This window comes from Netta rufina, assembly GCF_964035555.1.
Source record: "Netta rufina genome assembly, chromosome: 1".
Taxonomy (NCBI): domain Eukaryota; kingdom Metazoa; phylum Chordata; class Aves; order Anseriformes; family Anatidae; genus Netta; species Netta rufina.
The window spans coordinates 17,528,773-17,542,665 of NC_140123.1; the positions used below are offsets into that span (position 1 = coordinate 17,528,773).

General features: G+C 43.1%; 1 protein-coding gene across 1 annotated transcript; it reads left to right on the plus strand.

Moving 5' to 3' along the window:
- ACAT1 (acetyl-CoA acetyltransferase 1) lies at positions 1–13,484 on the plus strand. Its single transcript, XM_084306488.1, has 12 exons — positions 1–84; positions 1,818–1,865; positions 3,465–3,582; positions 4,406–4,501; positions 5,510–5,610; positions 7,978–8,121; positions 9,162–9,312; positions 9,871–9,966; positions 10,475–10,588; positions 10,992–11,056; positions 11,629–11,786; positions 13,124–13,484. Exons 1-12 carry the CDS (start codon positions 28–30, stop codon positions 13,242–13,244), a joined length of 1,269 nt encoding a protein of 422 aa, XP_084162614.1. The 5' UTR covers positions 1–27; the 3' UTR covers positions 13,245–13,484.
- The last annotated feature ends 409 nt before the right edge of the window (positions 13,485–13,893 follow it).

Here is a 13,893-nt window from a genome sequence, read left to right on the forward strand (position 1 = left end):
CGTGAAGGTGACGGGGCCGGCGGCAAAATGGCGGGCGCGGCGGGGCTGGGCCGGCGGCGCGCGGCGGTGGCCGGGCTGCTGAGGGTGAGGCGCGGGGCGGGGGGGCGGCGGGAGGGGAGGGGAGGGGGGGGGGGCGCTGCGCGGCTCCGTCCTGTCACAGCCCCAGCACCGCTGTGTGGCCCCGGGGGCTCAGCCAAGGTCATGGCTGTGCCTGAGGAGGAGGAGGAGAAAGAGGAGAAATAGAAGGAGGAGGAGAAAAAGGGAGGAGGAGGGAGGGAGGAGGTGAGGTAGGGGCAGGGGGAGGCAGCCAGGTGTGGCCGCGCTGTGAGGGGCGCTGTGAGGAGCTGTGAGGCAGCTCCCCGCCGCCCGGGAAGTCTGGTTTTGTTCTTCTTATTTTAAATAATAAGCCTTTTGTTGGCACGGAGCATGGCCGCGGCTGGCAGGAGGCGGCTGCAGCGCTGTCTCCTTCCCTTGCAGTGCGCTGCAAAGGCGGGGGCCGGGCGGGATCTGGTGAGTGCCGGGATCCAGTGCGGGGCCGTGCAGGGGGGATCCTGCCAGCACACGCGGTGATCTGGTGGGGGGGTCCAGGAGGGATCCTGGGAGCACGGGTGAACGTGGTGCTGTGAGGGGTTTGGTGCCAGCGAAGCCTTCACAGCCCGTGCTGGAGCCCGCTGCGGATGGAGGGCGCTTTGGGAGGAATTTTGTTCAAAATTCTGTATTGGAAACCCCAGCCTGAGCTGGGAGGGGGGAAAATAATGTAAAAACAATTGGAAAAAGGGCTTTTGTTAGTTGGAGCTTGTCAGGTGGAGAGAGAAACAGGCCGTGCTTTGAGCTGTCAGCGCAGTACAGCGGGCGTTGCTTGCTCGTGGATGGTGCCTCTGTGGTGTCTGGGGGTGGCTTTTACTTTTAATTAGCAGTCCTTCAGCTCTCATCCAGCGGTCAGAGTGCCTTCAGTGTGCTGGAATATCATCTGAGTAAATGGCTCGACCTCTTTGTGTTTTAAACGTCTGGTTTCGGCTGGAAGATGGCTCCCAGCATTTGCAGTAACACTTGCGGGTGTATCTCTGCCCATAGCACTGCTGCTCACATGGAGCTCCCTGCCCGTGGGTCATTATGTCCAGGTGTGGTTTCTGTCCTTTCCTTGGTTTCATTGGCATCTCTTGTAGCAATTCTGAGCTTGTTATTCCCATTTTGCGCATGAAATGCCAATGAAGCGATGCTGTAGGTGTAAACTGCCACCATTTAAAAAGCAGTGAATTTAATGAAAGCAGTGGATGAACTGAAGTCCAGAGAAGCAGACGGACTGTTGCTGTATTGCTGTAGACAGACTAATGCTTCTCAAGATGGGTAGCTCCCTGGCTGTCGGACTGCTTGTAAGTGTACATAGCCAGGCACTGGGATGGGTTGCCCAGGGAGGTGGTGGAGTCACCGTCCCTGGGGGTGTTCAAGGAGAGGTTGGATGTGGTGCTTGGGGACATGGTTTGGTGGGTGACATTGGTGGTAGGTTGGTGGCTGGACCAGATGATCTTGGAGGTCTCTTCCAACCTTAATGAGTCTATAACAGATTTGCCAAAAATAAAATGCTTTTTGTTTTTGAAAGAGTATCTGATTATTTTTTTCAGAAGATATTTTTATCATAGATGTTATGGTGAGACTTTGTATTAGATGATATATAAAAAAGGCTTTTTTTTTTTTTGTGTTTTAATAGTCTTTGCTTCTAAGAGTACTTTTTGGGGAAAAATACTTCTGTGGAAATGGTACTTTACTGAAATGTATTGGCTTTGTTCATATGAAATTACGAGGTCTTTATTTTTCAGGCTTTGAAGTATACAAGCCGTGGCTATGCATCACAGCGTACTTTAAATGTAAGTATAAAGTACCATCTGAGCACAGTAAATCCCTGCTATATTTGCTTCTTAACCTCTGAAGTTCAGAAAGTTATCACAAGAAACCTGCATTGTTGACAGTGTGTCTCTTGCCCAAGTCACGTTACTGCAAAAATTGGAATAAAGGTCAAATTTCCTTTTTTTTTTTTTTTTTGCTTTTCTGACTGTTAGTGTGGGACAGAACCAGTTAGAATTGTATCAGGTAACTTAAATTTAATGTAGCTTTCTACCATTTGTATATGAATACAAATATGTCAATACAGATGATGCTTTTTGAAATTATTTGTATGCTATTCCACCTCCCTTGCTGTTGTAATGTGAACGATTAATACATTAACAATTAACATTATTATCACTTAAGTCAGTCATGGCTCCAAAGAAGGAGATACAGAAACAGACCAAATATAACTTGTCCTTTTTTTTTCTGGTTTAAATATTTTCTAGTGTTTTGTTTCTTTGCTTGTCCCTGAATAAAGAAGTCAAGGTGAGACCCTGTGAAGTTTGACCAAACTTCCATTTAAACCAGCACAGTTGGAGTTTTTGCTGATTCTTGTCAGTAGCTGTCCAGGATAACCAGAGATCAGAAATGTGCATCTTTGTGGTGCCAGGTCATCGTGCTGCCCTCCCAGGGTTAGCAGGTAGTCATGCTGATGTAACATCAAAGCCAAGAGGAAAAATAAAATAAATCTGTTTCAAGAGACTACAAAGCATGGATTGAATGTCGTACCATGTCTTAAACCACTGTTTACACATAAGCAGATCTTTAATCTGGTGGAGTTTTAGCAAAGCCTGGTAGGTTTCTTGCTCTTCCAAGGCCCAAGGTGGTACTTCACTAAGCGTGGGGTTAATGTTCATATAACATTATGAACATCATCCTGGTGGCCCTGCCTTGGGCTCTCTCCAGGTCCCTCTGGTACTGGGGAGCCCAGAACTGGACCCAGCACTCCAGGTGCGGCCCCACCAGTGCTGAATAAAGGGGATGAATCACTTCCCTTGACCTGCTGGCAACACTTTAGTTTATGCAGCCCAGGTTGTCCTCAGCCTTCTTAGCAGCAAGGGCACATGGTTGCCTCAAGTTCAAGCTGGTGTCCCCCAGGATCCCCAGGTCCTTCTGTGCTGGGATGCATCGCTCCTGAGCTGGGAGGAGGGGATCCTGGAATATTACCCAGCTCTCTTGGCCCCCTCTTCCCTCCAGGGCCCTGGGACTCTTTCGGGTATCGCCCACCCCAGGGCAGAGCTCAGTGCATTCCAGCTGTCCTCCCGTATAAAGGATAACCCCACACCTCAGCCTCCCATCCCGTGTCCCTTCACTGCAGTGCTCCAGCCATCAGAGCCACCCTGCCCCAACTCTGTCCTCCCACAACACTGTGGCCCTGCAGCTGTGCCCAGATACCCAGTTCCTTGTACATTTGTTATTCCTCGTGCTGCATGCATTCAGAAAGATAATTCTGGTGCTGTGAGCTACTTGCAGGATAAAAGGGAAGCTGTGACATGAATAAAGTGAACAAATTTAAAACGTTGATGTGTGTGTGCACGTGTAATGATGCTCTGACTTCTACTCTGTGCTTTTCCTCTTAGGAAGTGGTGATAGCGAGCGCTGCAAGGACGCCAATTGGCTCTTTCCAAGGATCTCTCTCATCACTGCCAGCCACCAAACTGGGATCCATTGCAATTAAAGGAGCAATTGACAGAGCTGGTAAATATAAATATTATTTATTTTTTTTCATGAGAAAACATCAGACAGCTCTGAATGTTATCAGTCTGGGTCTTTTGGTTTTAAGTTGCTTTTTAAACAGGTGGCTCTGGTGTCTTGTTTTGTTTTTACTTCTAGCGCTTTTATGTCTTTATCCACAAATGGTATTTAAATAAACCTGCTTCAGTCTGAATTAAATGCTGTTTCTAAGAGCAGAATATGATTTAGGAATATCTGTGCTAATCCAAATCCCACTGGACAAGCTAGTTGTCTGGCTGTAGTTCTGTGACACCCCTAAGCTACTTGCTGCTGAAACCAGGGCTCCGTCCTTGTCCTCTCCATTTCTTGACATGGGTACTCACGCTTGTCTGACACCCCTGTGAGCCTTTTCATAGACTTTTAAATCAGGCAAAAAGTCACTTTGGAGAAGAGGAGGGTTAATTTTCTACAGATTTGGCTTCTTGAAATAGCAAATTACAAGAACTTTACACCAGGGCTGTTGCAAGAGAAGCAGTGGGAGAGCAGGCCCCTCCTGTCTGGTGGCAGCTGGCTGTTAGCTTGGCTCGCAGGCGTTATACCAACAAACCTGTTTCTTTGGACATAATTCTGGGAGGTAGAAAGCTTTGTGGGTCTGGGATCCCCAGTTCCTCACGTCCCATGAGTGTGGGGATCCAGATCTGGAAGGCACCAGACCTGGAGTGCTTTCAGCACACAGGTTGGACGCGGCATGGGAAACTTTACTATGGGAAACTGTAATGGGAAGGCTCACAAAAGGGAATCACAACTTTTGTGAGAAGAATCTCAAATCAGGAGTTTTGTTTTATAGGTATCTCCGTGGAAGAAGTGAAAGAAGTGTACATGGGGAATGTCTTGCAGGCTGGGCAAGGACAAGCTCCGGCAAGACAAGCAGTCCTGGGCGCAGGTACGCAGTGTCCTGACGGGGCTCAGGGTGGTCTCACCTTTCTGCAGAGAGCTGCTGGCGAACTGGAGGGGTTGGAGCCCTCAGCTAAGGCGGGGTCTGGATCTGAGCCCAGCCCTTCAGCAAGACAGGCTGCACGTGCTGCTCTTCCCATGGGGGGAAGGGCTCTGTGCTGTAGCCATGTAAGTGAGCTGAAAGTGCCAGTGCTCAGGAATCAGTTTTCGCATGACTACATTGACTACAGCACAAATTTCTTCTCCCTTTTGCTGTAGGGCTGGCTTTCCATGCCTTAGTATGGTTCTAAAAAAAAATGTATGGGTCCAGGCAGAACTGGGTGCTTCCTTGTCTCTGTCCCTGTACGTGTTTGAAAGAGAAGGAACCCCTGCTACCAGGGGCAAAGGGATGGATATGGCTCTTTTCTCTCCCCTGGCCAGTTTCCCCACCTCATCGCTGGCATGGAGGTGACGTGCTGGTAACGGAGCTGTAGGACAGAGGCAGCCATGCAGGGCTTTGGAGCCCAGCTGCAAGAAAGAGAATGCAAGGCTGTTGTCCTGAACACTCAGTAGCAGTAATAACAGCTCAGTAACTGTGGGTGACACCTAATAAATTTGGTCGTGTTCAGTACTGCATAGGTTGAGAGTTCCTGTACTGCTGGGATAATTTCTTGTAGGATTTAGCAACTGGCAGCAGCTTGTTCGTGGCTTCTTAGTTGTGTGCTTCTTAGAGTCAGGGGTCAGGCTGTGAGGAGGAGGAATAGTTCTGTTCTCTGATCTGCTGCTGTCTGAATCCTCACTTGCTTCCTCTCATCACCTGAGTCTGTTGCCTGAAGGAGAGAAGTGACAGAAGTCTCCAAGGACAGTAATCAGGGGTGAAGGTGGGCAGGCCAAATAATGCCAGCTGGATACCCTGGGGTTACATAAAAACTAGTCCCACATGAAATCTTGTTGAAACACCAACACAGAGGTAGTCTGCCCTTAAATAATAGCTGTTTGTGTAACTTACTTGACTTAGGTCTGCCCATCTGCACTCCTACTACAACTGTCAATAAGGTCTGTGCTTCAGGAATGAAATCAATCATGATGGCAGCACAAAGCCTGATGTGTGGGAGTCAGGTATGTGAATTTTGGTGCTGTTTTATGGAAAAAACACACAACTGATGTTGTAGATCCCGTCCTGCTGATGGCTGGGGTCCTTGATTTGGTGCTGTGTTTTGACTTGCAATGATGGAGCTAATTAGCGAGGTTTTATTTAGGGCATGCAACCTTAATGTTATAGTTACCCAAATATGTTTTGGTTTAAGTCAGGACAAAAAAAAAAAATATTGTAGTTAGGGAACTGTCAGATTAATTTTTAGAGCTGAGCAAGTAGGGTAGATTTTGGTTTATGGTATTTGCATCCTCTCCCTATTTTACCTCTTCCCCCCCCCGAAAAAAAAAAAAAAAGAGCTTCAGGCTTTCTGATATGAAAATTCAAGATTTTTTTTCCCTAAATTTAGATTTTGTTGAAAGAGATTTCATCTTGCCTTTCAGATCCTTTTACCACATAAATGAATTAAATGTACATATTAAAACAATCTTGTTTCGAAGTACATTAAAGATGTTCCAGGCTTTTTATTGCTACCAAAGAAGCTGAAACTACTGTTGCTGAACAGCATTTTCATTGAAGAGCTTGTTGGAGGGGAATTACTCATCTCTGCCAACTGTATTCTAAGATTTTCTGTATGAATAGGAAAAATTCTATCCTTGAATGGAAGGATGAGACAATGCACCATTTTCACCAAGCTGCTAAATGCTCGGCAGCAAAGAATAATTCAGAAGTGTGAATTAGAAACAGTTTTGCTTTTAATTCCATATCTAAAACATTTGACAACATCCTTTCTCTAAAGTGCAGATACTGTGAGTTCAACATATATTTTTGGCTTACAAAATAAATGGCTCACAAGTGAGAAATATACTTACCTCTGTATACATTATCCCCCACGTGAGCTTTGGGCTCGCTGTGCAGGGAGCGGCACTTCACCCAGTGCCTGCTGAACTCGGTGGAAGTCCTCCCGCTGGACTTTGAATCGGGTCCAGCTGTGGAAACAGCCACGTTTTGGATTTAGTAACGTGCCTCCAGCGAGTTCACTGCAGTGGGCACGGATGTGGTTGGTTTGACAGCCGCAGGCCGTGTGCTCTGAAGGGAGCTGGGCTTGGAGCTGAGCTAGGCACTGCTCTGCCGCCAGCCCAAGCAAAAGCAGACCCGCTGCCCAGTTAGTGCTCTCAGAGCTATAAATAATGCCTTTTTTTTTTTTTTGGGGGGGGGGGGGGGTTGTTTTTCTTGGCTGGAGACTGTGAGGTATCTGTGGTGGGAACCAGGGATAGATCCCAGAGGCTTGAGTCAGCGCGCATTTAGCATTGTACAAACAACTGCTTTAACTCCAAGTCTTTCACGTGATGGAGTGAAGTGCACACGACTCCCGTTCCTCTGCTCTATTGCTGCTCCTGTACCTCAGCTGCCTTTCCCATTTCCCTGCCTTTCCATTTGTCTGCAGCCTCCTTTGTTTTCTTTATTACTTCATGCTGCTGTTCTGTATCGAGTTTATAATCTGTGCTGAACCAAACCGTTATTTTTGTCTCAATTGTGAGACCTAATTATTACTCTTTTGATATAAAATATCTTTTCTAGTTATATTAACAGCAATACTGAATTCTCAAAGACTAATGCTACATTTTTTTGGTGTTTTTCTTGCAATTATTTGTATCTTAAAAGTGCCATTAATCACAGCTGAGAGTCTGTTCTTCACACACTGAGGTGCCAGAGCTTTTACGGGTTGTAGCCTGATGGAGAGCAGATATGCATATGGCCCTCATAGCTGTTTGTATTTGTTCTGTCTCAGCTCAGCTTGGAAAATAAACTGATTTATCAACACCCACAATGATTCAGCTTAATTCAAGTTCAGTGATCTTTATTTTTTAAAGTCACTTTTTTTTTTCTGGCATTTCAGATGAAAAAACCTGAAGTCCTCTCTTTTTAGGTAGTGAGGTGTAACAATATTACGTAAAACTGCAGGTACTTGTAAACTTCTGTCTCTTGATTGATCTCTTAGATTCTGGCTGCTGCTTGTTCCATAGGGAGCTGCTAACGAAGAGCAAAAATGAGAAATTTAGAGGAGAAAGGAACTGTTTAAAGTAAAACTTACAATCTGATCTTGGAAGCTTTTGGAGTAAAAGTGCAAGAGACCAACGTGGCTCTTGCAGCTTTCCAAAATCACATTCCAGGTAAAAGTCCAGCTGCTCTGTCAGCACAGATTAGCTCTCTTCAGCTGTTGTCCCTGCTGTTTGCCTTCAAAATGCATAAGTTTTTTTTTCCCTTTTTCTCTAAGACTCCTCAGAAATACAAAGTGTCCACTCTTAAGCTTTTCTTAGTATCTGTTCCCAGAAGAAGTCGTGTAGAACACGCTGCATTATTAATAATTTGAACGTGTTTTGTTTGAGCAGGACGTAATGGTTGCTGGTGGAATGGAGAGCATGTCTAACGTTCCCTATACGATGAGCAGAGGAGCAACACCGTACGGAGGAGTAAAGCTGGAAGATCTGATAGTAAAAGATGGACTCACAGATGTCTATAACCATATCCATATGGTAAATATTCCTGCAGAATTCTGAATTATCCACCATACACCTCATGCTGCTTTGAAGACGTTTATTATTAGGCTGCTTCATGTAGCAGACCTAGAAATGAGGAACATTGAGGGAGGAAAATGTTTTCCATTTCCAGGCTTCCTGCAGTAACTGTGATGGAGAGACTGCACAGAGGGTCAAAACAGAGTAGAAAATTGTGTTAATGTTTATTTGTCTCTCACTGAAGCCTGAACAGCCTAGAACAGGGATTGAAAAAACCAACCACCCCACAATTTCTGCCACTGCTTTCTCTCTTGGTGTAGGAGAGAGCAGTCAAGTTACTTGTGTTTGGGGGTAACCACTTCTTATGGCTTGGTGGGCTCTCATGTTTGCTTTCCCTCCCCCCATGTACATACCTCCTATCTTCTGTTAGAAGCTTGGAGTCAGCTGATGCACTTGGCTCATTGGCACAATAACTTACATCAGACAAACAGCTGCAAACTGGGGATGGGTGTGGAAAAAATCTGATGTGAAGATAGCGAAGAGCAAGCATCAAGAAAGAACATTTTGAAAGGAGAGGAACTATTTTCAGTGTACCAACACTTCTGAACCTTGCCTCTAATAATTCAGTTGTAGGGTGTTATTTACTGCCGAGTTAGTGTTCTTGCTACTATCCCTGAAAACATCTCATGAAGAATGTTCTGCAGTCTTTAGCTGTTCCATGTCCTTGGTACAGACCTCACTGTGGCTGAGCAGTGTTCTTCAGTCTCTGAAGAAGTCTGCCTAAGCACTTTAAAACTTGCTTTACATGCAGTTCTTTAATTTACTCAAAAGCCTTGTAAGGAATGTTCCTTCCCAGCTGGATAATCTGGATCCAGAGAACAGGTGCTAAATCTGAAGTTCACACTTCAAAGGCAGAAGCTTCTGGTTGATCATGATTGTAGAAATGAACGCCAAATATTAGCCATGTTCAATTCTGAAAAACTGCTGTCTTTTTTATTTAAGTTTCTAGTTCACTTCTCCAGAAATACCAAACGTAACATGTCTGATTTTTCTCCAAGGGCAACTGTGCTGAGAATACTGCGAAGAAGTTCACCATTTCACGAGAGGAACAAGACACTTATGCCATAGGCTCTTACACAAGGAGCAAAACAGCCTGGGATTCGGGAATACTCAAAAATGAAATAGTTCCTGTCACTGTTTCAAAAAAAGGTATTATGGAAAGGTGTGATAAAATGAGTTGTTTCTTATTGAAAGCCGTAACGTCCGTATTTAGTACAAATGATGCTGCTTAAATATGCAGATCTCAGGATCGTACAAACCCCTACAAGTGTATCTATATCTGTACTTTTGCTTCAGAATAGCTAAGAGTTTTCTGCTATGCAGACTGTCTGGTGACCAGCAGTCAATCACCTGTAATGTGTTTTTATTTTACTTTTTTCTCTGTTACCATAATTTTTTTCATATCTTGGATGACTATGTATTGAATTTAGCTAGAACAGCTTGATGACACGTACTAATTTCCCTGTAAATCACCTTAAAAATATGTTTTGTCCCTTTCATTCACCCATCAAGGAGTATAAATGGATTTGCTGTGAATAAATGGGATTGAGAAATATATATTTTTTTCATTTTCAAACACTTTTGAGATGCATAAATTAGTTACATTTTTTCAACTAAAATGAATTGTTTAAATAAGGCAGCATTTAATTGAAGAATGTGTTAAAAATGGACTGTATTACAAAAAACTCCACTGAATTTGAATTTCAGGAAAGCCGGATACAGAAGTGACAGAAGACGAAGAATATAAACGTGTGGATTTTAGTAAAGTTCCAAAGCTGAAAGCTGTTTTCCAAAAAGAGAATGGTAAATATTGTTAAATCAACTGCTTAATTGTTTACCAGGTACACAGATTCTTTGTTAGAGTGAAGGGCACTGCTCACAAGAGCTCGATTGCACTTACAGTGAGCCATTAACTTTTAAATGCCTGCGAAGGAAATATCCTACCAAGAAATTCAAACCTTGTTTTCACACCAGTATAAGCTGGCCTGAGTGAAAAGAGGTGGTCCAAGAGCCTGTAGAACAGTGAGAACCTGAAGTTGGTGTTCACTCGCAGCCGTGTCCGAACTGGAATCCTGCATTAATGCTGGCAATGCTGCTGGTGTGGAAGGCATGACGTGAACTGCCATTTAGATAAACCCTATGAATACATGGGGCTATATTTGTTCAATCAAACTCATCTGAAAAAAACAAAACCAAGACTAACGAAAAATTGGTAGTTAACTCGGTGCAGTAGCTATTACCAAGGGCCTGGGCGATGTACCTGGGCTGTGCCATTTTCCCCTGTGTTTAAACAACGCGTTACCTTTTCTAGGAACAGTTACAGCTGCTAACGCCAGCACTCTGAATGACGGAGCAGCTGCCCTGGTTCTGATGACTACAGAGGCAGCCAAGAGACTGAAAGTTAAACCTCTGGCACGGATAGTTGGTGAGTTTTTTCTTATCTTTTGACTACAGCACTGGAAAATATCCTTCTAGCGTATTTATACTTTGACTGAGAATCCTGTTTGTCCTGTTAGCCTTCACAGGACAGAAAAGAGGCCTCAGGCATATGGCTGTATCTTCTTAATACAGTCCTTGATATCTTAAGTGTCATACCAGCAAGCTGTTAGTCATAAACAGTTTTTTATGTGGAATAACATCAAACATCTGCAAAAAAATGTTACTAAGCAACTCATTTGAGACATTACACTTCAGGTATATCTGTTTTCAGGGACCATCATATTCAGAATTCTGCCTTGACTGGGATTGCTATTTGCACAAATGAAAATCGTATATGCTAAAAATAAAAGGTGTTTAAACATCTTTTTTGACTTTTTTTTTATGTACAGCTTTTGCAGATGCTGCTGTCGATCCTATTGACTTTCCTATTGCACCTGCATATGCTGTTCCAAAGGTAGGAATCAAACTGCCTGTTTTCTGAAAGACAGCAAAATTCCTCAGTGCTGGATGGTTGGTTGAAACCTTGGTGTATCTTCCTGTAATTACCACTGAAATTATGATTTCTTCATAAATACAAACTACAGGTGTTTTTCAGAGGATCAAGGATGTACATCTTTAAAGTCACAAACTTAGAATTTATCTTGGAAAAGAATATTGCTTTCTACTGCTTTCACCAACTTTGGCCTTGTTTACACTTCTGCAATTAAGCAGCTGGTGTGGCTAAAAGGCAAAATAAATATGGTTATACAGGTACAGACTAGTTCAGAACGAAACTATTGGCAGCTGTATGGCAGTACTGTCTGACTTTAAATGTACTTCGTGTATCAGTGGTCTTTGTATAAATGTGAGGAAAACATGTTCCTGCCATAGAATACTCTCCATTTCTTCCTTTGCAAAAACTAAACTTGTGCTCCAGTACCTCATTTTTGCTTTTTTCCATCTGAAAATAGACCTAATTAGTTCTGTAAAGTACTTTTAGCTTCCTATTTTTTTCACATAAATAATTATTCTGATAAATATTTCTAGATTCTAAGCGAGACAGGCCTGAAAAAAGAAGACATTGCAATGTGGGAAATCAATGAAGCCTTCAGTGTCGTGGTGCTGGCCAACATTAAAATGCTGGGCATCGATCCACAAAAAGTAAACATTAATGGAGGTGCTGTCTCTCTCGGGCATCCAATAGGGTATGTAAAAGAAGCATTGGTTTTTGTTTTGCATTGTTTTTTATTCTTCATGGAGGCACTGCCTTCTACATGTTGCTAACATACTCGATTTTATTCTCAAATTTAATGCAAGTAGGAAGAGCTATAAGAAATGTAACAGCAAGTGCATGTGTACTTGCATTAATACAGGTGTTAGATGTCAGGGTACTTTGAAAAGAGTATGATCACAGTTTTGTTTTCACAAGTAGCTACCACCTTTTATAAAAGCTTGCTTGTTACCACAGCTATCCAGGTTTACGAAGCTTTGAAAAAAATCACTAACATGAGAAAATAAACAGTAATACTTAATCAACCAGTTAAGCTAGTAAAATGTACAGATAAAGTTATTAAAATAGCCTAAGGACTTTTAAGTACAGGGACTTGAATTTCCTTGTATCAGCAAAGTGAAATTCCTAGTCTTGTCCCAAGTATTCCCTGCAGGGAAGCCAAACGTTGTCCATCACCTAATGCAGCAGATGGGGATAGCCTGAGGGATGTCTGTGAGGCTTTTGTGTGCTCTGAAGTTCCTTCACCTGCCTAAATTCCCTGCTGTGTTCTCCAGGAGCTGTAATTTACTCAGGACCCAAGTATATCTCATTAGGCCTCCTTAAGGGTGGTGAGGCTGCAAGCTCCAGGGCTGTGAGGACAAATCCATGTCAGATCTGCTAGCTACATGTAGGTGAGAAGGAGCCACGCTGTACAGCTGGAAGCAGTTGGAGTACTTCGTGGTTCAGACATTTGCCTTCACTAGATCTTTGCCAGCATAATCTGTCAAGATATGCTGATGTCTCCTGTAGAGTAGCAGCTTCCTCTGATAAGGGAATAGGAATTTTTGTCTTAAAACACAATTTCTACAGCCTGATGACAGCATTTACATGTCTTAACTTGGCATGAGCTGGATGACTGTACTGTACTGCATTATAGCAAGTTGTAACCAAAGAAACTGAAATGAATCATTAGGTTTTTTTTGTTTTGTTTTGTTTTTTTTTGTAGTAGAGACTTAACATTACTTTCTTTGAAAGATCTTTGATACTGGCAGAGATGCTATGTAATACATGGAACACCTAGAGGTGACTTCCATTTTCAGAAGAAACGTGGAGGTTCTGTTTGTGCACATGCAGAAATCTTTCTGCTCATTAATACTGTAGCTAAAGAAAAACAGCCCACACTGCTTCTAGATGTAGGTTTGTTCTTTTTGTTGGTTTTATGTTCTTAGTTTTGTTTCTTTCCAATGAATCAGTTCTATATATTCTGCCAATGATCTTGTTTGAGCCAAATTTCCTTCAACCTAAGGTGTGTATATTCTTTCTTTTAATCAGAATGTCCGGAGCGAGAATTGTTGTTCACATGGCCCACGCCTTGAAACAAGGACAGTACGGGCTGGCAGGAATCTGCAACGGCGGAGGTGGTGCTTCTGCCATACTCATTGAGAAGTTGTAGGCCCACACAGCTGCTGGAAACAAAGCCTTAACCATGCTGACGTGAGTGATGAGCAGCACCTGTTACATCCCACCTCTGAGTGGTGGAATTCCTTAATGGCTGTTGTAAAATTTCTAAAACATCACCAATACAGACAATGGGGCTTTTGTAACTTTGACTCAATGCAAGTTTTTATACAGTACAAGAAAAAAGAAATCATGATGATGTATCGAGACCTGACAATAAAGAATGTCTATGTCAGCTGTGCTCCTGTCACTTCCTTCTCAAATGCCACTGAAACTGACTTCTCCGGGTAGGTCATGTAATGCTGCTAGTAGAACAACTACCTTCGTAGAGTCCAGTTGCTTAATTTGCTATTTTAAAGTTATTAATTCAAGCCTGCTTAGCACACAGCTTTTACAAGAGATAAACACTTAGACACTTCAAAGTTCTTTCAGCTGGGGTTTAAGATACCTGCTTTCTTATTTTGCCATTAATTTCATCAGGAAGTCCTCTTTATCAGATGCTTGAAGAGGTAGCAAATGAGCAATGGTGCTTAAATGCTACAAATTAATAAAAATCAACCTTCATCCACTTTTTTTTAATCTATTCTTAAAAAAAACATTCACCCAAATTACAGCAGCTTGGGTGCTGAAAAAGCTTTTTTTTT

Bases quoted from the DNA above. Each gene is read 5' to 3' on its own strand.
- ACAT1 (XM_084306488.1), top strand. From the start codon at position 28: ATGGCGGGCGCGGCGGGGCTGGGCCGGCGGCGCGCGGCGGTGGCCGGG. The intron at 9,313-9,870 runs GTATTATGGAAA...TTTGAATTTCAG, and splicing joins TGTCACTGTTTCAAAAAAAG to GAAAGCCGGATACAGAAGTG. The intron at 11,787-13,123 runs GTATGTAAAAGA...TCTTTTAATCAG, and splicing joins TCTCTCGGGCATCCAATAGG to AATGTCCGGAGCGAGAATTG.